General features: G+C 46.2%; 1 protein-coding gene across 1 annotated transcript in view; it reads left to right on the forward strand.

Moving 5' to 3' along the window:
• Positions 1 to 22,367, forward strand: part of LOC126212586 (uncharacterized) — an 85,969-nt gene that overhangs the window by 51,992 nt on the left and 11,610 nt on the right. The window contains exons 5-6 of the mRNA XM_049940016.1: positions 1,697 to 1,905; positions 17,706 to 18,197. Coding sequence (XP_049795973.1) covers positions 1,697 to 1,905; positions 17,706 to 18,197 — 701 coding nt within the window. The remainder of the gene's footprint in view (positions 1 to 1,696; positions 1,906 to 17,705; positions 18,198 to 22,367) is intronic.

The following is a 22,367-nucleotide window of genomic DNA, read 5'->3' on the forward strand; positions in this document are numbered from 1 at the left end:
GCTTATTGTGGCGTAGTTATGGAAGTGGAAAACGTGGATAAGGATGGACAGTTAGAATCTGTCGTGATTGCTATCAATTGTCGGTTGTCCGTTGTGCATTCGAACAGTAGCAGCTGATAAACAGTGTAAACTCCTGACCACCAAACAGACCTACTGTACACAATTACAGTTACACCCGAAGAGGTTGGTACTAGAGTCACTTTGCAGAATTATGTGTCTGGGAAGTGGACTAGGTCTTTTCAAACGAAGGTGATCAACTGACATCCCCAGTTAAGTTCATCATGATAACTGATGTGGTATACGGGTGTGGAGAGGCAGTGGTCAGTGTGAGCAAGGAACTTGTGTGGTGTAGGGTGGCTTGAACAGAGAAAGTCAGTAGCTGAGGTGTCTGTTAGGGTGGTAAAATACATACTCCGGATAAAGTGTTATGCAGGATTATTTGCAGTCAACTGGGGCTGTTTTTGAGGAACCCTATTCTTACTCCACATTGGTTATGGTGTGGGGATTTTTGGTTCGCTACTCCACGACTGTCATCGGCATTGTGAGTGGGTTACTGATTCACTACATATGGAGACCTGCAGATAGTGGGATGCGATAAAAGTGCAGATATTATGTCAGGCAGTGAGCGTGAAGGTACGAGTGGTAGGGGAGGCTCTGGCTCTGAGCACTATGGGACTTAACATCTGTGGTCATCAGTCCCCTAGAACTTAGGACTACTTAAACATAACTAACCTAAGGACATCACACACATCCATGCCCGAGGCAGGATTCGAACCTGCGACCGTTGCGGTCGCGCGGTTCCAGACTGTAGCGCCTAGAACCGCTCGGCCACCCCGGCCGGCCGGTTGGGGAGGTGGATTGAAAAGTGTAGATGAGTATATTGTAAGACAGGGTTGTACTACACGAAGAAAGCTGCACAGTACTTGTGGAGTTGGAATGGGGTGTTTTAGGCTAGGCAGTAGTTTGAGTTACTCTCATGAACACTCGTCAGTTGGTACAGATATAGGGAAATCGGACCGCTTTCAGAGTAAAGACAGTTGTACTGCAAAAATTGTATCATTAAAGTGTAACTTCGTAGAAAAGCTCCCGAATTTACTGCCATCCAGGAAAGCTCTACCGCTCAAATTATTCTTGGAACCGAGAGCTGGCTGAAATCTGAAGTGGAAAGCTCTGAGATATTTAGCGAGTCATGGAACGTGTATTGGAGTCACAGATTATACGCCACAGGAGAGGGTGTGTTCATTGCAGTAGACAAAAACATTGTCCATATTGAGGTCGAAGTTGAGTGTGTCAGTGAAGTCATCTAGTCGCTTATTACATCTACAGGTGAAACCAAGTTAATTGTTGATTGTTTTTACTAGACACCCGTGGCCGAGCGGTTCTAGGCGCTACAGTCTGGAATCGCGCGACCGCTACTGTCGCAGGTTCGAATCCTGCCTCGGGCACGGATGTGTGTGATGTCCTTAGGTTGGTTAGGTTTAAGTAGTTCTAGGGGACTGATGACCTCAGATGTTAAGTCCCACAGTGCTCAGAGCCATTTGAACCATTTGAGTGACAGTCTGGCACACAGTTTTAATCTGCCAGGAAGTCTCTAGTCCACTGCTGAGTGGAAATCCAGTCTGGATACTTTTACATTCTTGCATAAACCATACATGCTTGGTTTTTAACTTTTAACCGCGCGGCTTTTGTGTTACAGGCGGCCGCTGTTGAGTGAACGCCTACTGCGCTATCAGCCGTGGAACCTCTCCTTTCCCGACGACTTCAGTGCGCTGTGCGAGGAGCGGCAGCCAGAGCTGTCGCAGGTGTTCAGCCTAGCTGCCTCACTGTACGCCGCCTATCGCGTCTACTGGTACGCTGCCGCTGAGTACATCGATTTATTATACGAAGATGAATTCAAGACTGTAGGTAAGTTTAATACCGGGACCCGTCCACTTCACGGTTATGCGCTGAAGACTGTCCAATTATTTGAGGAATGAGGTTCAAATACCCTTCTGAATATCTAGTTTTAGATCTTACGTGATTATACTTGCTACGCAAGATAATCACTGGTGCTCTTTCAAAAGTCAGTTTTTCGACTGCTTGGCAACCCTCCATCTGGACCTGTTAAAACCTAACTACTCTATTTCGATGTATTATTGACTCTTTTATTATAAGGGAGTAAAAAAGACTACATACACAAAATTTTCGAGTGTTTAGAGAAGATTAAAAAAAAAACAATTTATATGTGACACAAATTTCACAGGTGCACCCTCTACCTGCTAGTGGTCCTTGAGGGTTCCTACGCTAGTGATGTACAGAGACTGTGTGATGTTTTAGAGACATTACTCAAGTGCCAGCTGGGTGCTAATGATTGCATAACACACTCGAAACATGTGGGTATTCCACAAATAATGGTTGTAGCCTCAGCCTAACAGGCAACCGGCTCACCTGGGGTGTCTGCCAGTGCCTGGTACACCGAACAACTCGTCTCCCTCCAGGAGGAGCCCCGCAACATCTCTAAAAAAATGCCCATCTAACAGCACTTTGAACACCGTCTCTGAACATCAGTGGAGGTAAGACCTTCATACATCTGCGACATTTGCTTTGTATACAAAAGTGTCCCTTTTTATCTTCTACAAACACTCTAAAATTCTGTACATGTAGTTTTTATCAGACCAAGTCTAAGGCTTGTTTTAAAAATGGCGATTGGAATCTGTAACATAATGGCTACAGACAAACTAATTTTTTGTCAATACTGTAACTGGTGCAGTGTTCTAAATTTCTCATGTATTATAATGGTATGATACTGTTCGTATTTACTAATTTTCTTTGATGAATAATATTTCGACTTATAATTGAACAGTTAATTGGACAAGATGTAGTGTTAATGTTATTCTTACATATGTTGACATCTTGGGTTGTCGGCTGTTCTGCCGGATATCAGCGTCGTACTTGCACGATATTTCGGTCACGTAGCTCGTAACCTTCATCAGATGCGACCTGAGACTGCTCCTCGAGTGGACCTGGTCCAGTATTTATGCCTATGGCCTTCCCCCTCCACCAACGGCTGCAGGCGCTTCCTCCGTGGTCCACGCCCAGTCCCTGCGACCTGCTGGAGCGTTGCTGTTCCGTTTTCCGTCCGCTGCGGTTCTAGGTGTTCCCTCTGCGGTCCGCGCCCACCAAACCCGCTCCTGGGGGTTTCATCTACGGTCTGGGGTACCAAGCGTACCCCCTACGGTCCGCGCCCACTCACCACGAGCTGTTGGACCGTTGCCGCTCCGTTTTTCGTCCGCTGCGGCTCTGGATGTTCCCTCTGCGGTCCGCGCCCACCAGTCTCACTTCTGGGTGTTCCATCTTCGGTCTGGTGCGCCTGGCAGTCCGTCAGGGGCTCGTTTTCCATCTCCATGTCTCTGGTTCTTCTGTTTGTGTAGTGTTGCAGCTGGCCCCGTTGCTCCTTTAACAATTCCAGAGCCGGATCCCAGGCTCTGCTTAGCTGGTACCCTGTGTCACGGTTCATACAGGGTGTTTCAAAAATGACCGGTATATTTTAAACGGCAATAAAAACTAAACGAGCAGCGATAGAAATACACCGTTTGTTGCAATATGCTTGGGACAACAGTACATTTTCAGGCGGACAAACTTTCGAAATTACAGTAGTTACAATTTTCAACAACAGATGGCGCTGCAAGTGATGTGAAAGATATAGAAGACAACGCAGTCTGTGGGTGCGCCATTCTGTACATCGTCTTTCTGCTGTAAGCGTGTGCTGTTCACAACGTGCAAGTGTGCTGTAGACAACATGGTTTATTCCTTAGAACAGAGGATTTTTCTGGTGTTGGAATTCCACCGCCTAGAACACAGTGTTGTTGCAACAAGACGAAGTTTTCAACGGAGGTTTAATGTAACCAAAGGACCGAAAAGCGATACAATAAAGGATCTGTTTGAAAAATTTCAACGGACTGGGAATGTGACGGATGAACGTGCTGGAAAGGTAGGGCGACCGCATACGGCAACCACAGAGGGCAACGCGCAGCTAGTGCAGCAGGTGATCCAACAGCGGCCTCGGGTTTCCATTCGCCGTGTTGCAGCTGCGGTCCAAATGACGCCAACGTCCACGTATCGTCTCATGCGCCAGAGTTTACACCTCTATCCATACAAAATTCAAACGCGGCAACCCCTCAGCGCCGCTACCATTGCTGCACGAGAGACATTCGCTAATGATATAGTGCACAGGATTCATGACGGCGATATGCATGTGTGCAGCATTTGGTTTACTGACGAAGCTTATTTTTACCTGGACGGCTTCGTCAATAAACAGAACTGGCGCATATGGGGAACCGAAAAGCCCCATGTTGCAGTCCCATCGTCCCTGCATCCTCAAAAAGTACTGGTCTGGGCCGCCATTTCTTCCAAAGGACTCATTGGCCCATTTTTCAGATCCGAAACGATTACTGCATCACGCTATCTGGACATTCTTCGTGAATTTGTGGCGGTACAAACTGCCTTAGACGACACTGCGAACACCTCGTGGTTTATGCAAGATGGTGCCCGGCCACATCGCACGGCCGACGTCTTTAATTTCCTGAATGAATATTTCGATGATGAGGCGGCGTGGATTGGCCTCCCTATTCGCCAGACATGAACCCCTGTGACTTCTTTCTGTGGGGACACTTGAAAGACCAGGTGTACCGCCAGAATCCAGAAACAATTGAACAGCTGAAGCAGTACATCTCATCTGCATGTGAAGCCATTCCGCCAGACACGTTGTCAAAGGTTTCGGGTAATTTCATTCAGAGACTACGCCATATTATTGCTACGCATGGTGGATATGTGGAAAATATCGTACCATAGAGTTTCCCAGACCGCAGCGCCATCTGTTGTTGAAAGTTGTAACTACTGTAATTTCGAAAGTTTGTCTGCCTGAAAATGTACTGTTGTCCCAAGCATATTGCAACAAACGGTGTATTTCTATCGCTGCTCGTTTAGTTTTTATTGCCGTTTCAAATATACCGGTCATTTTTGAAACACCCTTTAAGATCGTCAGCCATTTTAATTTCTATCGATTCTCTTATAACACTGTCCCAAAATCTGGGTGTTTGTGCTAGAATCTTGGTATCCTCATACTTCATGGCATGATCTAGTTCTAGACAGTGTTCAGCAATGGCTGACTTAGTCACCTGTCTTAATCTAGTGTGCTTCTGATGTTCTTTGCACCTGATCTCCACAGTTCTTGTCGTCTGGCCAATGTAGGACATGCCACATTGACAAGGTATATTGTACATCGCTGGTTTTCGTAGCCCCAGGTCGTCTTTGACACTCCCCAGCAGTCCCCCAATCTTGTTGGATGGACAGAAAACACACTTGATATTGTGTTTACGGAGGATCCTACTGATTCTGGCAGAAATAGAGCCAGCATAGGGCAGATATGCCACCTTCTTTGCTTCATCTTGGTCTTCTTCAGGAACCTGTGGTATAGTGGCTGGTTGGAGTGCCCTCTCAATTTGTCTGTCCGTGTATCCATTCTTGGAGAAAACTGTTTTGAGACGTTCTGTCTCTATAGGTAGATTCTCTTGGTCTGACAGGGCATGTGCTCTGTGGACCAAAGTCTTCAGAACCCCATTCTTCTGTGCAGGGTGGTGACAGCTGCTGGCCTGCAGATATAAATCAGTGTGTGTTGGTTTTCGGTACACACTGTGGCCAATTGATCCATCTGCTTTCCTCTGGACTAGTACATCCAGAAATGGCAGCTGGCCATTCTTCTCCAGTTCCATGGTGAACTTGATATTAGGGTGGCATGAGTTAAGATGTTCAAGAAACTCATTGAGCCTGTCCATCCTATGTGGCCAGATCACGAAGGTGTCATCCACATACCTAAAGAAGCATGTGGGTTTAAATGTTGCTGTCTCCAATGCCCTCTCCTCAAAACTCTCCATAAACATGTTGGCAACCACAGGGGACAGTGGGCTGTCCATAGCTACACCTTCAGTTTCCTCGTAATATTGGTTTCTGTACAGGAAATAGGTGGATGTCAGTGTATGGCTGAACAGGTCCAACAGAGCACCGTCAAATTTCTCTGCAATCAGTTCTAGTGAGTCCTTCAGTGGGATCCTGGTGAACAGCGATACCACATCAAAACTAACCATTATGTCCGAATCTGTGATGTGCAGTTGCTTGAGGCGTTGCAGGAAATCTTCTGAGTTGCGGATGTGGTGAATACATTTCCCCACATATGGAGACAGGAGACCTTTCAAGTACTTGGCTGTTGTGTACGTAGGTGCCCCAATATTACTGACAATTGGACGTAGGGGCACGCCCTCCTTGTGTATTTTAGGCAGACCATACAGTCTAGGTGGCACTGGCGCTTTTTCCTGTAGTTGTCTTATGGTCTTATCGGGCATCCCTGTTTCCTTCAAGAGAGCATTAGTCTTCTTGCCCACCTTGTCCGTGGGGGTCACACTCCAGAATTCTGTATGCAGGGTCCTCCAGAAGTTGGCGTACTTTCTCATCATAATCCACCCGCTGCAAGATGACAGTGGAGTTCCCTTTGTCTGCTGGCAGTACCACAATGCTGTTGTCTTCCCGGAGTTTCTTGAGTGCAAGCTTCTCCTCGGTTGTGATGTTCGATTTCGGCGGCCTGGCCTTGGTGAGGGCCCTGCAGGTCTCTCGGCAGACTTCCTCTGCCACATTAGGTGGAAGTGTGGCTGCAACTTGCTCTACTGCACTGACGAAACCTGAAATGGGTACGTTTCTAGGGGTCGTAGCAAAGTTGAGACCCTTGCTGAGTATCTTTAAGGTTGTATCATCAAACTGTATACCACTCAGATTCGTCACAGAGCGTGTCTCTTCCATCTGCTGTGCTTTCTTACTCATGCGGTCAAACTTTGCAGATTGGCAAGATGAGGCATTCCTTCTAGCACACTCAGCTAGAGACCAGGAGGCACGGTCTATCCAATCCCAATCTTCTCTTGTTGAGGAGGCTGCCATGTACAGATGAATGTGTAACAGCTCCCTGGCCACAACATCTAACCTGTGGCGCATATCTCGAATCCTCTCTCTCACCAGTGCCATGCTGGCTCTGCGTTTTATCTTGTTCGCCGCTCTGGAGTTGATGTGATGTTTAATTCTGGCGAATACTGGTACCACTTTTCCATCTCGACACCTCAGCAAAAAACTGAGAGAACTCAGCATCTTCCCTTTCTTCTGCCGTAGCTTGTCCAGCTTCTTGATATTCTGATACATCTCCTCCCCGTAGAGACTTTTGATGTAACTCTTCAGGCTTTCCCGGCGATCTAATGACATCTTGGGTTGTCCGGTGTTCAGCTGGATATCAGCGTCGTACTTGCACGATATTTCGGTCACGTAGCTCGTAACCTTCATCAGGTGCGACCTGAGACTGCTCCTCGAGTGGACCTGGTCCAGTATTTATGCCTATGGCCTTCCCCCTCCACCAACGGCTGCAGGCGCTTCCTCTGTGGTCCTCGCCCATTCCCTGTGACCTGCTGGAGCGTTGCTGCTCCGTTTTCCGTCCGCTGCGGTTCTAGGTGTTCTCTCTGCGGGTTTGGTGGGCGTGGACCGCAGAGGGAACACCTAGAACCGCAGCAGACAGAAAACGGAGCAGCAATGCTCCAGCAGGTCGCAGGGAATGGGCGCGGACCACAGAGGAAGCGCCTGAAGCCGTTGGTGGAGGGGGAAGGCCATAGGCATAAATACTGGACCAGGTCCACTCGAGGAGCAGTCTCAGGTCACACCTGATGAAGGTTATGAGGTACGTGACTGAAATATCGTGCAAGTACGACGCTGATATCTGGCAGAACACCCGACAACCAAAGATGTCATTAGATCGCCAGGAAAGCCTGAAGAGTTACTTACATATGTTAATACTAGGTCTGAGAAAACTCTGTACGAATGTGTAATCGTGATGGAGAGTAGTTTTAAAAAGTTCCTCTTAAAGCGCTGCACACCAGCGAGATAGTCGGGCGCGAGTCGCCGGACTGTGCGCTACAGTGGGCACTCACGGCGGGAACCGGGAGGGAGGGGGGTCGGCGCAGTGGTCGCCCTCGCAGCGGCGGCTGTGGGGGGGGGGGGGGGGGGGTGAGTGCAGGGCATGCTGCTGACTTGACTGCTCGCCTGCCTGGGGGAGGGGAGGGGGGGTGGATGGTGACACACATGAAGAAAACCACTACCACATTTTGCATAATATGAACAATGCGTTGAAAAGGATTCATTCTGTTCATTATCCTCTCGTCCATAACAACCACATGTTGCGAAACAACCTCAACAAGCCAGACTCAGTGCCTCATATCTTAAAGATATCTTCATTGATCCTCATTGTTCCTAATGACTGTTCGACAATTCGGTACATACAGTGTCGCACAAATACGACGACCACATCTTTTGCTCGCAGTTTAAAGTACCTGTCCGTAACACCACAAAGCGAATTAAATATAGCATTTACAACACAAGACTAAAACGACACATTCCAGAAAATGCTGCTGAGACGCTGCTCATAACGCCATTACTTTCAACCATCTTAAAAATCTTTTATTTGCTACTAGCTCTAGTAAAGTTGTGTGATGTCATTCTGTATGCAAGTTTCTATCCCCATGACTTAAGGGTAGCATCTCTGAATACTTATCAAATCGTCCTGGGATACAAATTCAAACATTGCTACTGCTTAAATTTAGAAAATAATCATCAGTAAATCAGTAATGGTGCAGGGGCGGACAGAGTTTCAGGACGCTCTTTTGCCCTTGGCATGGGTAACTGCTCCTAAAAGCGTAAGGGTCAGCAGTGTTCAAAGGCAGAAGGTAATGGGAACCACTGATCTGTATCCACAGGGCAAGTGGCCTGTAATTGAAAAGTATTATGATGACCCCTCCATTGGCGAAATATTCCAGACTAGTCCCCCATTCGGAACTGTGGGAGGAAATTGCCAAAGGGCAGGTGTCCCATTGAATTATGTTTGCTATATAGCTCCTTGTCCTACACATCACGCTTCTTTTGTCACTGTAAATCTTACTCAACAGCATATCTTCATCTGCTTCAATAACTTCACCTCATGGTGTAGCCTCTGCTACATCAAAATCAATTATGTTAAAAACCCAAGGAATTATTACAATAAATACCACCAATCATTTCTATCTCGTTAACTTCCACCATGGCATACATAAACATGGTTGTGTGGAGGCACTCGCATCGGAGGTAAGATGGTTCCAATCCAGGTGATGGAAGAAATTTCCGTCCCTAGTATTTCATCTACATCTACGTGATTACTCTGCTGTTCACAATAAAGTGCCGGGCAGAGGGTTCAATGAACCACCTTCAAGCTGTCTCTCTACCGTTCCACTCTTAACGGCAGGCGGGAAAAATGAGCACTTAAATTTTTCTGTGCGAGCCCTGATTTCTCTTATTTTATCGTGGTGATCATTTCTCCCTATACAGGTGGGTGCCATCAAAGTGTTTTCGCAATCGGAGAAGAAAACTGATGATTGAAATTTCATGAGGAAATCCCGTCGCAACGAAATACTCCTTTGTTTTAATGATTGCCACTCCAAATCACGTATCGTGTCTGTGACACTATCTCCCCTATTTCGCGATAATAGGAAACGAGCTGTCCTTCTTTGAACTTTTTCCATGTCATCCCTCAGTCCCACCTGATGCGGATCCCACACCGCACAGCAGTACTCAAGAATACTGCGGACAAGCGTGGTGTAAGCAGTCTCTTTAGTAGACCTGTTGCACCCTCTAAGTGTTATGCCAATGAATCGCTGTCTTTGGTTGGCTCTACCCAAAATATTATCTATGTGATCGTTCCAATTTAGGTTATTTGTAATTGTAATCCCTAGGTATTTAGCTGAATTTACAGCCTTCAGATTTGTGTGAGTTATCGCGTAATCGAAATTTAGCTGATTTCTTTTAGTACTCGTGTGAATAACTTCACACTTTTCTTTATTCAGGGTCAATTGCCACTTTTCGCACTATACAGATACCTTATCTAATTCGTTTTGCAAGTCGTTTTGATCATCTGATAACTTTACAAGATAGTAAATGACAGCATCATCTGCAAGCAGTCTAAGACGGCTACTCAGATTGTCTCCTAAGTCGTTAATATAGATCAGGAACAACAGAGGGCCTATAGCACTTCCTTGGGGAACGCCGGATGTTACTTCTGTTTTACTCGATGACTTTCCGTCTTTTACTACGAACTGTGACCTTTCTGAAAGGAAATCACGAATGCAGTCGCAAAACTGAGGCGATACTCCATAGGCACGCAGTTTGGTTAGAAAACGCTTGTGAGGAACGGTGTCGAAAGCCTTCTGGAAATCTAAAAATATGGAATTAATTTGACATCCCCTGTCGATAGCATTCATTATTTCATGAGTATAAAGAGCTAGTTGTGTTCCACAAGAACGACATTTTCTGTATCCGTGCTATGTTTCAATAAATCGTTTTCTTCGAGGTACTTCATAATGTTCGAATACAGTATATGTTCCAAAACCCTACTGCAAATCACCGTTAGTGATATAGACCTGTAATTACTCCTACTTCCCTTTTTGGATATTGGTGTGACTTGAGCAATATTCCAGTCTTTAGGTACGGATCTTTCTGTGAGTGAGTGGTTGTATATAATTGCTAAATATGGAGCTATTTTATCACCATACTCTGAGAGGAACTTGACTGGTATACAATCTGGATCGGAGGCCTTTATTAAGTGATTGAAGCTGCTTTGTTATACCGAGGATATCTATTTCTATGTTTCTCATCTTGGCAGTTGTTCGTGATTGGAATTCAGGAATATGTACTTCGTCTTCTTTGGTGAAAGAGTTTCGGAAAACCGTGTTTAATAACCCTGCTTTAGTGGCACTGTCAATCAGTGACTTCACCGTTGTTATCGCGCAGTGAAGGTACTGATTGCGCCTTACCAGTGGTGTGCTTTATGTATGACCAGAATCTTTAAGTGTTTTCTGCCAGATTTCGAGACAGAATTTCGTTGTGGAAATTATTAAATGCATCTCGCACTGAAGTACGCGCTATATTTCAAACTTCGGTAAAACTTTGCACGTCTTGAAGATTTTGCGTTCTTTTAAATTTGGCATGCTTTCTTCGTTACTTCTGCAACGACGATGAAACCCGTATTGTGTACCATGGGGGATCAGTACCATCACTTATTAAATATGTGGTTTATATCTCTCAATTCCTGTCGATACTATCACTTTGAAAACCTTCCATGACTTTTCTACACTTACATGATCAGATCTGAAGGAGTGAAGCCTGTCTCTTAAAAATGCGTTAAGAGCATTTTTATCAGCTTTTTCAAATAGATATACTTTGCGTTTCTTTTTGATGGTTGTAGGTGTTGCTGAAAGGTCAAGTATGCTGTCGCAACCATTTACGCTTCGAGTGGGCTGAAGAGCCAATTGTTCAAAATAATTTTCTGAGAATGCATTCAGTACAATTTCGGATGACGTTTTATGCCTGCCGCCGGCTTTAATCGTATAATTTTTCCAGCTTATCGAGGGTAGATTGATGTCACCACAGACTATAACTGTATGAGCTGAGTACTTATTTGAAATGAGACTCAGGTTTTCTTTGAACTGTTCAGCAACTATATCTTCTGAGTCGGGGGGTCGGTAAAACGATCCAATTAATAGTTTAATCTGATGGTCAATTGCGATACAAGGCCAACTACCTCTGACAGCAATAAATAATCCACCACCAACTGCATTTAATCTATCTTTGCTAAACACTGTTAGACCATTTGAAAACAATTCGGCTGAACTTATTTCCGGCTTTAGCCAGCTCTCTGTACCTACAACTATTTGAGCTTCAGTGCTTCTATTAGGGCTTCGAGCTGTGGTTCTTTCCCCAACACAGCTACGACAATTTACAACTACAATACCAAGCGTTTCTACATCTACCTTACTGTGTTCTACCTGCTCACTTTTAGATAGACGCCCCTTCTGTGGTCCCCTGTGACATTCTAACCTAAGAAACCGCCCAGTTTCTTCCACACAGCCCCCGCTACCCGTGTAGCCACCTCCTGTGTGTAGTAAACTCCTGACCTATTAAGCGGAAACCGGAAACCCGCCACCCAATGACGCAAGTCAAGGAATCTGCATCCTACACAGTCACAGAACCGCTCGAGCTTCTGATTAAGACCCTCCACTCGGCTCTGTACCAAAGGACCAGAGTCGGTTCTATCGACGATGCTGCAGATGGTGAGCTCTGCCTTAATCTCGGAAGCAAAGACTGGCAGTCTTTACCATTTCAGCTAGCTGCCCGAAACCAGACAGAATCTGCTCCAATCCAAAGCGACACACGTCATTGCTACCGACCTGAGCCATCACCTGCAGATGGGAGCACCCTGTACTGAAGAGCACCCTTTCCACATCTGAAATGAATCCCCCTGGAATGCACACGAAGTGCACACTGGCTTCCTTCCCCACCTTGGCAGCCATGTTCCTAAGGGGACCCATTACGCGCCTAACGTTGGAGCCCCCAACTACCAGCAAACCCATCCTCTGTGAATGCCCAGACATCGTCAGCCAGAGATAACACCCGAAACCTGCTCTTCAAACGAACCAGGGAGCCCTATGATCGGCCTTTCGGAATGTTTTTCGCTGCCTGCCAGACTTTGGAATGATCTTCCACTCGAACATGGGTTAGGGGTCAACCTCAGTGCAGGCAGTACCCAGGGTGGTCGCAGCAGTGGACCGATCGGAGGACACGTGAGACGTCCCTCGCATCCTGCGTTCGGTCCCCCACAGTGGCGCCTATTGGCAGCAGCCTCAAGCTGTGTGATGGAAGCCAACGCAGCCTGGAGCTATGAGCAAAGAGTCTCCAACTCAGCTCGCATCTGTACACAACAATCACAGTTCCTATCCATTACTGCAGTCACTCCTGTTTGAAGCTCGGTGTCCTCGCCTTATTAGCAGCGGGAAATCGAAGTGCTCTCTCACTGACCGTCTAACTGACACTCAGTTGTTCTAACCAAACAAACAAAAGCCTGTACGGTACGAGGGTCGATAGCAACGGCGGTACTGTATACTACACTGTTATTGAAATAAAATGCTGTAAGCACTCGAACACACAAGAAATTACAAAAAATAAACTAGTAACTACACAGATAACTGAAAATAAGTCACTCCTGTTTGAAGCTCGTAAAAAATATGTAACAAGCGGATGGTGCGCTTGCCTTATTAGTAGCAGGAACTCAGGGTGCTCTCTCGCTGACGGTCTAACACCAATAATGGGAGGGGGGATGCAAGCATAAAGTTTCTCATCACCGGGCCTTGCGTCAGTGTTCTACATTAAATTACCTCTCCTCAGTGTATCGTGGCATGTGGGCCTGAGACACTGTTGAAGGTGACACCTGTGGTGTCCACGATAATTGCCTGCAGCTAATCGTCAATCGATCATCACAGAGATGCTGTACGCCTAAGCAGCATCACCAGGTACCAATTAGAATGAAACAGTAAGCCACTCCTGTAGTTTTGAGGCACCACACACGGCAAGTTTCTCCAGCTCTGCCAGCGCCTGGTACGAGTTCTGTCAGAGACCAGACTGAATTCTGTCTATGAGAGTATCAACAGTTCCATGATGACAGCAGAGAAGTGACAAAGTTCCACTTCTGCCTTCAGAGTGCAGTGTTGGTGTAACGTCACTCAGTCAAGCCTAGACCAGGCATGCATATATAGAGAGTCGATGGCCAACAATAGACACATACTTGTCTCAGCTGCAGTAAACGTTCAGTGTCCGTCATCTGCAGACTGGCGCTGTAATGCCACTCAGTGTTTTTGCAGTTCCTGAGTATGTGAACCCCAATTAATACCACACATGCTCATACAGCCACAGCCAAAAGGAGATAAAGATAAGTGTATTGCTTTCCAAACAATAAGGCGTTTTGTTCATTGACTGTTTCATTTATCTACTTGTAAATTTATTAAAAGCATACACAACAACATGCGTGTCAGATGTGGATATTAAGCTATTAGCGCATCCACACCTATAGTGAACAGATAAATTAGAATCAAATACGAGAACAGTGCCCAATTACGTGGAGGAAGATAAGCGTTTACAGTAAGGCGGCGGACCTGCTGCTCCAGTTCTCTTTGCTGACATGGGCAGAGGACTCTCACTTTCTTTCTCATATCTTGGAATAATCATGCATCCCCAGCCTACAACAAACTCAAATCAAGAAAACAGCAAACTCGACAATGTGGGGATTCCATCATTCAACCATCCTCTGTTCTTGGAAAAACCCACTGGTTGAGGCAATGCTGTGGTAAGGTGGTGTCTCCAAACTTGATTTTCGACCAAGTTTAGTTTCTCTGTGATGTCCCTCCACAGCTTAAGGTGAATGATACGACGATTCCTTTGGATGGACACAGCTGTCCTGCTTCCCCATTCTTCCCAATTCTGGGTTATGCTCTGTCTCTAATACCTGTTTCATCAACAGGATGTTAACCCCTAATCTTATTTCTTGCTTCGTCTTTCCAAAAGCCTTAACTGCCCCAGTGTTACTTCCACCAATAGAGCTTCGATCTCAGCACTCTCAAAATTTTACCATTCCTTAGAGTCTTAGAACACCTTTGCATTCTGTATCATCTTTTGCGTCTCACACGCAACCTCTACCAGCTGATTAGATTGCCCTCTCTTCTGAAGTTCCTCAAACTTTGTCACAAATTGTATACGTTCCATAAACTTGGGGATCAAAAGCAGATTGTTCTCGCCTATCCTCTGCATACTTAGGCTTCTGCTGCGCCTATACCAACGTGTCATACCTACCCTCCATTTGCCCCCCTTCTGTATCCTATTCCAGCGAAACGTCAACTGGCTGTTTCTTCCTGTACCAGAACAGTATGTAGACAATTACTCATCCAACCAGCTATAATCCTAGCGTCTATGTCTCTTCAATAAGTAGATTTTCCCGCTTTCAGCCTCCTGACCACCGTAATCTCTGCCTCACACCTCACTCTACCCACATCAACTTCTCAATCATACTTCCCAGCCCACTCCAACACCTTGAAATATATACACCCTTTCTGACCTGCACCAGCTTCATGCTGTATTGCTCTCATAGTAGTTATTGGGAATTGACTCCCAATGACTTGCCAGATGCACTAGCTTTATCCTCACCACAGCACCATCATCAACTTCAATGTACGTGTTTTTTTAGAGACGCTATGCCTTTTTCTTTAACCTATCATTTTATTCATTCTAACCGTAAAAACTATACAGGCATTTCTAACCTGGGTAGGCTGAAGAGCAGCAACGTGTCTGCAGCTTGCCCACCACCCAATCATGTGGTGGGAGTGAAGTAAGTAAAAAAAAGGTTGTGTCTACATCAAAGTCGTATATTACACCTTTCACAGAATCTGCCTGTGTATAAGACTCTTTCGGAACTTATTCGTCTTACTGGGTCTACATTTGCGCTCAACATGCCAATGAACTATATACATTGGATGATGTATAGCGTATCAGTATCATTCTTCTTTGATTTGTACTCTGAACATGAATAGTGCTCGAGGAAAACAACTATCAGGTTTTCTCAGATTGCAGTCGATAAAGCTGTCCTCAAGCTGAGGCCTGGTTTGGTCACCACAGTGCTTTGCGAGCCATTGTTCTACTGCAGGTTGTGGTCGCTCGCCTTCTTCCTACTTTTGAACTAACTATCCCAGTTAATAATTGTGGGACACAGTTTATTATTGGGTCTCCGAACAATTCTGCAGTTCCAACATTTTCGATTTCGATAAAGCAGTGTCAGAGGTGAAATAAGTGATAAGTGACTGAAGGAATCTCGGGAGCAATGCCTGAATCCCAAGTCTCTGGAGTTGTTATCCCACATTCATCCACTCAGGAGCCGAGGCATATATGTCCCAATTGCGTTTATTGCTGCATTATTATCATCACACAAGAGACGAGTGAGACGATGTAATTACATTTTTCTGGGTGTCTTTGAATTTATGCTAACAGAATACTAAGAGTAACCGTTCATTGTGGTAAAGGTGCTACCTAAATCGTCATCTACTTCATTTTGTAGGGCTTTTCCTCGACATTCTCGCGTTAGCGAAACAAACTGTTGACAAATCAGCTCCATCACTTTTCTTTACGCTGCGTGATGGGGTCACTAAGTTCACGGAGGAAAGCGAAATATCAGAAAGACGAGAATTCAGCCTGCATCCTCTTTCTTTGTACAGCATGCCCATAGAGTTATGTCAAAAGAGCATGTTCTATATTGACGTACTTATATATAAAAAATACGTACCCAGCAGATCGGTATATGGACGGTCACACCTTACACAGAGATCTATGTGTCTCGCTGTCCCCTTTGCTTTATTGTGGATCGTCCTTGTAATTCTGCTTAGAAAGACTTCCTCAACACTTGCGTCAATTTTCCATTGATCTCTTAACGTTGAGCCACATGGGACTTAATTAATCATCATACTGAGTTACTGGCGTGGTAAGATCTGAAATCTGTCATGCCCATTTCCAAGGGTTGTTGAGGTGGTAATATTGGGATATAGTGGTCACCTGTTTAATGTGCTTCAAATGTTGCAGAACAGCACACAATCCGAGGTCAAATTGTTGATTAAGGAACCCACACACTTCAGTAACAAAACGTGACCCAAGCTCCTTCCTGCTACAACCACACACGATCTGTGACTGCATTGTCATGGAGCTGAGGTACCGGGCTTTTCCGTTGTACAGAGAAATGAAAGTTCCCATTCATGTAAGCTTCAAAAGAATGCGGTCCTAACAGGTATTGTAATCACACCATGGCCCACATAAGATGAGGTGGGTTCCTTACCAACTCTTGCTGATAATGAGTATTTCCCTTAGACAAGAAAACAATATTTTTCCTGAGCAAACTCTTATATATGGCACATTTATCAGTAAGCAACACTCTTGAGCGAGGCATGGCAGAAGTTGTCACAACGAAGTACCGTAGGCTACAAATTGTTGCTCCATATCTTTGTCAGATAATTCCGTAACAAACACCGCCCTAAATCCTTTCGTATTCAAATTTTTTTAGTGTGGTTGTGCATTGTTCAGCAAGATGCCTGAAGTCGAACTACTCATTTGCAAACGTATTTCATTGGAGACTGCTCATCTGATTAAGAGACATGACACATGTTTCCTCTCACTTTTTATTGCTTCAAATACGTGACCTGTCTTTGAGACAGCCTGAAAATACAGGACATTTATCTCAATCAGGAGGGGCTGCTTTACGAGGTGGACCGTGGCAAACGGTCTCATCATGCCTTTCATAGTTTTTACTAATGCAGGTGTTCATGCACCCACAACTCCGCCACTAATGTCTCCTTTACAATATAACTGCTGCTCCATGGATTTGGAACTCAAAGACTGCAGCGCTGAAACAAAAATATAATTCTGATAACATTGTTTTTTTGGCCATCTTCAAAGCAGGAATATCCATAAAACCTATTTACTTCCTCATTTTTATTAAGAGCGTTAGAAGGACTATTTGGACACCCTGTAGATGAAATAGACTTGCATACTTAACAATGATGTCTATTTTTGTCAATACTCTTAACTTGTGTTGGCTTGTCGCCTTAAATAATTCTGGGTAAATGCTCCAGGATAATGTAGGAAAACAACGCCCAATTTCATCATCCAGATAAGGCCCTGGATTCAGCTACCTGCAGTGTATGGGCACCACTTACTTGCTGTCATTTTTTTTTTTTTTTTTTTTTTTTTTGCAGACGAGGAGTGGCAGCTGGAGGACAGAAGCAGCGCTACACTCTCCGTGGACACTGACTGCGTGCAGCTGTTGGCGAACGCCCTGGACCACCCCACGTGTCCGCTGGAAGACCTGCCTCTGGAAGCGGTTAAGCAGCGCGAGCAGTGCCGTGTGCAGCTGTGGGACGACGTGGTGCAGAGGTCGCCCCTCATACCCGTGACCAGCTACCTGGCCTACACGCAGAGGGTGAAGGTCAACCTCTGTCTGCTGGCCTGGATGGCAGTCAACTCGTACAGCATTTGTCAGGGCGTCCCATTTAGTATGATACAGTCCGTGCATGATGCTCGTTGCTATTTCGATAGACCTGACGATCAATCGTGTCTGCAATCGAACGCTACAGATGCCATCTGCTCTGTTTCCAGAGCTATTCTGTTGCTGAAGTGCCGCGATTTTTCCTCCTTTAAGCATTGCCATAATTGTACGCTCATTTATTTCCAATTTCTATCGAGCGATCGTACTAGCAGCATGCTGCATCAGAAGCTAACAGAAGAAACACTGAATTACAAAAACAGTTTAAATAACGCTACCTTAAAATACAAGGATTTCAAAATCGACAGCTTGAAGCCTTTAGAAATCTCATTTATAATGGTAAACATTATTTTCCGTTTTTCGACTGCCGGAGTATACATGTACCTTCCCCAGTTACGTAACTTGCCTGGAAAGATACTCTTGTCCTTTCAGATCACGTGTATAATCCAGATCCTGTGTTCTGAGGTCGTGTATCGTATGGCAGGCGTCCCTGACTTACCTACAGCAGTGCTGGTAGATAGCGCCCTCACACTTCTCAGCTGTATCTGGCTAAACTCATTCTGCTACCAGATGTATGCTTGTGTTCGTCATCTCAGGCTTCCAAACGACCTGCTACCTGCTGAAGTAAGCAAGTTATTCTGTCATCAGGTGTTGTATGTGTTAATACCGTGGAGTATAGTATGTGCGGCAGCTGTTGCTTTGGAAAAGACGAGTAAATATTACCTGATCCACAGTCGTGTGTTAGTCCTTCTGGGGACTTCAATGTCAGTGGCTTTCAATTTGGTTTTTCTCGGCCTGGTTGGATACATGTACCTACGTACTCGGTATTCATTGCGGCAACTCAAAATTGTTGACAACACTAAATTTGCCTCAAAGAAGGAATGTCTTTTTATGTCAGTTAAGGCCGTTATTTTAAGTGGAATAGGAATTATTATTAGAATTGGGTTCCACCAGGCTCAAGGGATAGCGCAGTTAGTGTATTATGTACATCTAGCTACAATGGTGCAAGGACCAGTGCTCTTCGTCTGTTTCGTTTGTAATGGAACGACGCTCCCCGTAGTGAAGAACAGGGTACTGGCATGGTGGAACCCAAATAGCATCCCTGCTGGGCTAGAGCTGTGTTCAGCAGCTGAGAGGAATCTAGCCAGGAGAAACAATGAACAGTCTCTGGTTACAGAATCCTCTCTGTAACCTCCTTCAGTATTTTTCGCAAGTAACTGTCTTGACAGTAGTCTGCATTAAAGCCAGCAATAAAAATTGAATCTACCTGATATGACAATATTAAACTCATTAAATGTGATATAGTACAGCCAGTACTTCTCTTTCCTCATGTCTTCTTCATTTATAACTGCATGCTTGCTTGCAAGTGGTAACCTCTGTCTACACATTCTAACGCACTGAGATTACTTACTAGAATTGTTGGGAAACGCTTTGTGTACCCAAAAATATCTGGTACCGTGCACCGCGGAATTTGAATCCCCGCCAGACGTTATGGACGTCGAAGACCCCTAGAGGTCTCTGCACCATCGCGCCGTAAGCTGTGGCGGCGCTCGCCCCCTGGCCCGCATTTAGCGTGAGGGCGCCACAGTGGAACACGTGGTTGCACCGGCCAATAGCGGCGTCCTCGATAGAGTACTTAAGCGCCTGCCTCTCGCTCAGCCAGCCAGTCTAACATTGCGTACATCTCTGGACACAACGCCTCATCTTAGACAGCGTATTTACTTTCGTGTTTTGTTTATGAGTGGACGTGGTTGTTTAGTTAGGTTTTCTTGACGCTGTCGTCTTGTTCTTCTTGTTGTCGTAAGGTCCTTCGTTGATCGTGTTCGTCCTCTCCCATTGTGTTGTTCGCGGGCCGCTCCGCGGCCACTTCAACCCTGCGACTGTTCCGGTCGCCGTTACAACATTTTGGTGACGAGGTAAAAGGTGGTCGTTGTTGGTATGGAAGCGAAGTTGGTCTGTCTGCTGGAGCAACAGCAGCAGCTCATGCAGCAGCAGTAGCTCCAGTTAGACATCTTACAAAAGTCGCTGCAGTTGCTAACGGACAAAGTCGATGCCCGGGATGCATTACCACAACAGCTTCAGAGTCTTTGGGTGTCCGATGCTTTCCCACGTCCGCCGTCGTTTCCACCCTTTAATGACGCTAACAAGGACTGGGAAACCTACTTACGTTGGGTGAAACAACATGTCACTGCTTTTCAAGTCATGGAAGACTCCTTGCAGCGGTCGTTGTTTTTGTCTTGGGCCTCCCCGGATCTTTCTTCTCCGCAACTTGGCACCGTTGTCCGATCCTGTGGCTCTCTCTTTCCAGGAGAGCTGCCTTTTGCTGACAAACTATTATTCCCAGTGCTACCATGTGGTCGCCTCTCGGCTGGAGTTCCACCAGTACCAGAAACAGCCTGGTCAATCGTATCGTTCGTGGCTCATGGACTTGCAGGGTCTCAGCCATCGATGCGATTTTGTGTGCACCAATCATCAGTGTAAGTCGCCGTATGCAGATTCCCTGATCTGGGATGTTTTCGTTCAGCTGGCTCCCGATTCTGAGGTCCGTACTGCGGCGTTGAAACTGAACAACCCCTCCTTGAAAGTGATTCTCCGCATTGCCCACTCCTTTGAAATTGCTCAAGCAGCTAACGAGCGTCTTATGGCGCGACCGCAGGTGACGGCGATCGTGGCGTCACGACGGGTTTCGCCCTTGCAAAGTTGACGTGGCCCGGCCGACAGAGGCTGGCGCCGTCGTAACTCCTCGTTGTCCGACGTCTCTATGGCATCGGCACCTTCGGTTGCCCCTCGTCGCCGGTCGAATGGCCCACTTCCATCATGCCCACAGTGCTTTACTGCACATTCGCAGGCTAATTATCCCCACCGCTGGAAAAAGTGCGCGCTGTGTAACAAGGAGGGCCACATCTGATCGGTTTGTCGTAGTCGCTCGACTAGCTCCAATCCTGCCCTTCCAGGGCCTCAAGATACAGTCCATGCTCTGCAATCAGTCGTCCCACAGGATGACCCATCAGTGTGGAAGCTTTACCTCACGCTCCGCATTTTCGCGAAGGATGCCAGTTTTCAGGTCGACACTGGGGCCACCATCTCCCTGATTACTGTGGCGACATATGCCCAGTTGGGATATCCTGCGTTGTCGCCTCCCTCTCGCCCTCGCCGTTTGGCCGCCTACAGAGACAGTTTCATTCCCCGTCGTGGGCAGTTCGTTGTCCAGGCGACGTACAAGCGTGTTCCCCGGCTCCTTACCCTCTTTGTCGTCGACCATCTGTCGGCTACGAATATGTTTGGCCTGGATGCGTTTCAACTGTTTGGCTTTTCAATTTCCGACGAAGTTAAGGTCGTTTCCACAGCTGTTCCCTTTCAGGACTTGGACGATCTGTGCTCCGCTTTTGTGTCATTGTTTGCACCAGATCTCGGATTTGCTTCCAGCTTTTAGGCGCACATCACCCTAGGGCTGGATGCACAGCCTCGCTTTTTCGAAGCCCAGCCCCTTCCGGCCTGCAGTCAAGCTGGAACTTGATCGGCTCCAAGCCACTGGCATGCTGGAGCCTGAAACTTACAGTGCATGGGCGACACCACTGGTGGTCATATGGAAACCCAATGGGTCCCCTTGGCTGTGTGGGGACTTTGGCGCTACAGTCAATGCTCAGTCCCTCATTGACACTTACCCCATTCCCTGACAGTAAGACCTTCTTGCCAAGCTTGCCAGGGGAGAGTATTTTTCCAAGATCGACCTGGCCGAGGCATACCAGCAGTTGCCCTTGGATGCCGAATCTCAGAACATCATGGTTATCAACATGCCTTTCTGATTGTATAAGTACAAGCGCCTTCCCATTGGTGTCTCTTTGGCGCCGGCCATTTTCCAGTGATTCCTGGAATAGCTTACACAGCCTATCCCTGCCTGTGTCAATTATCTGGATGACATCTTGGTCACCAGGTGTTCCCGCATATCATATACTGAAAATTCATGATCTATTAAGATAAAGTCTCAAAAATCAAGAATTATTCTCTCTATAACATTTGCAAAACCTCAGCACCTTACTTCACGCTCTGCAGTCTCCTGGTTTATGCTGCGGGGCTGGATAAGTGTTGTTTTTTTTTCAACCGGAGGTGGAATACTTAGGCCATTGGCTTAGCTAACATGGCATTCACCCTTCAGGTCGTAATGTCGTGGCCATTGAGGCCCTTCCTCATCCCAAAGACTTACCTGAACTCCAGGTGTTTTTGGCCAAGGTTACTTATTACTTGAAGATTTTGCCCCAGGTTGCCTCCGTTGCTCAACCCCTCAATCACTTGCATGTACCTTTTGATTGGACTCCTGCCTGTGACCAGGCTTTCCTCCATTTAAAGGTAATGCAAAAGTCCGCCCCTTGTCTTA

Source organism: Schistocerca nitens, chromosome 11, assembly GCF_023898315.1.
Source record: "Schistocerca nitens isolate TAMUIC-IGC-003100 chromosome 11, iqSchNite1.1, whole genome shotgun sequence".
Classification (NCBI taxonomy): domain Eukaryota; kingdom Metazoa; phylum Arthropoda; class Insecta; order Orthoptera; family Acrididae; genus Schistocerca; species Schistocerca nitens.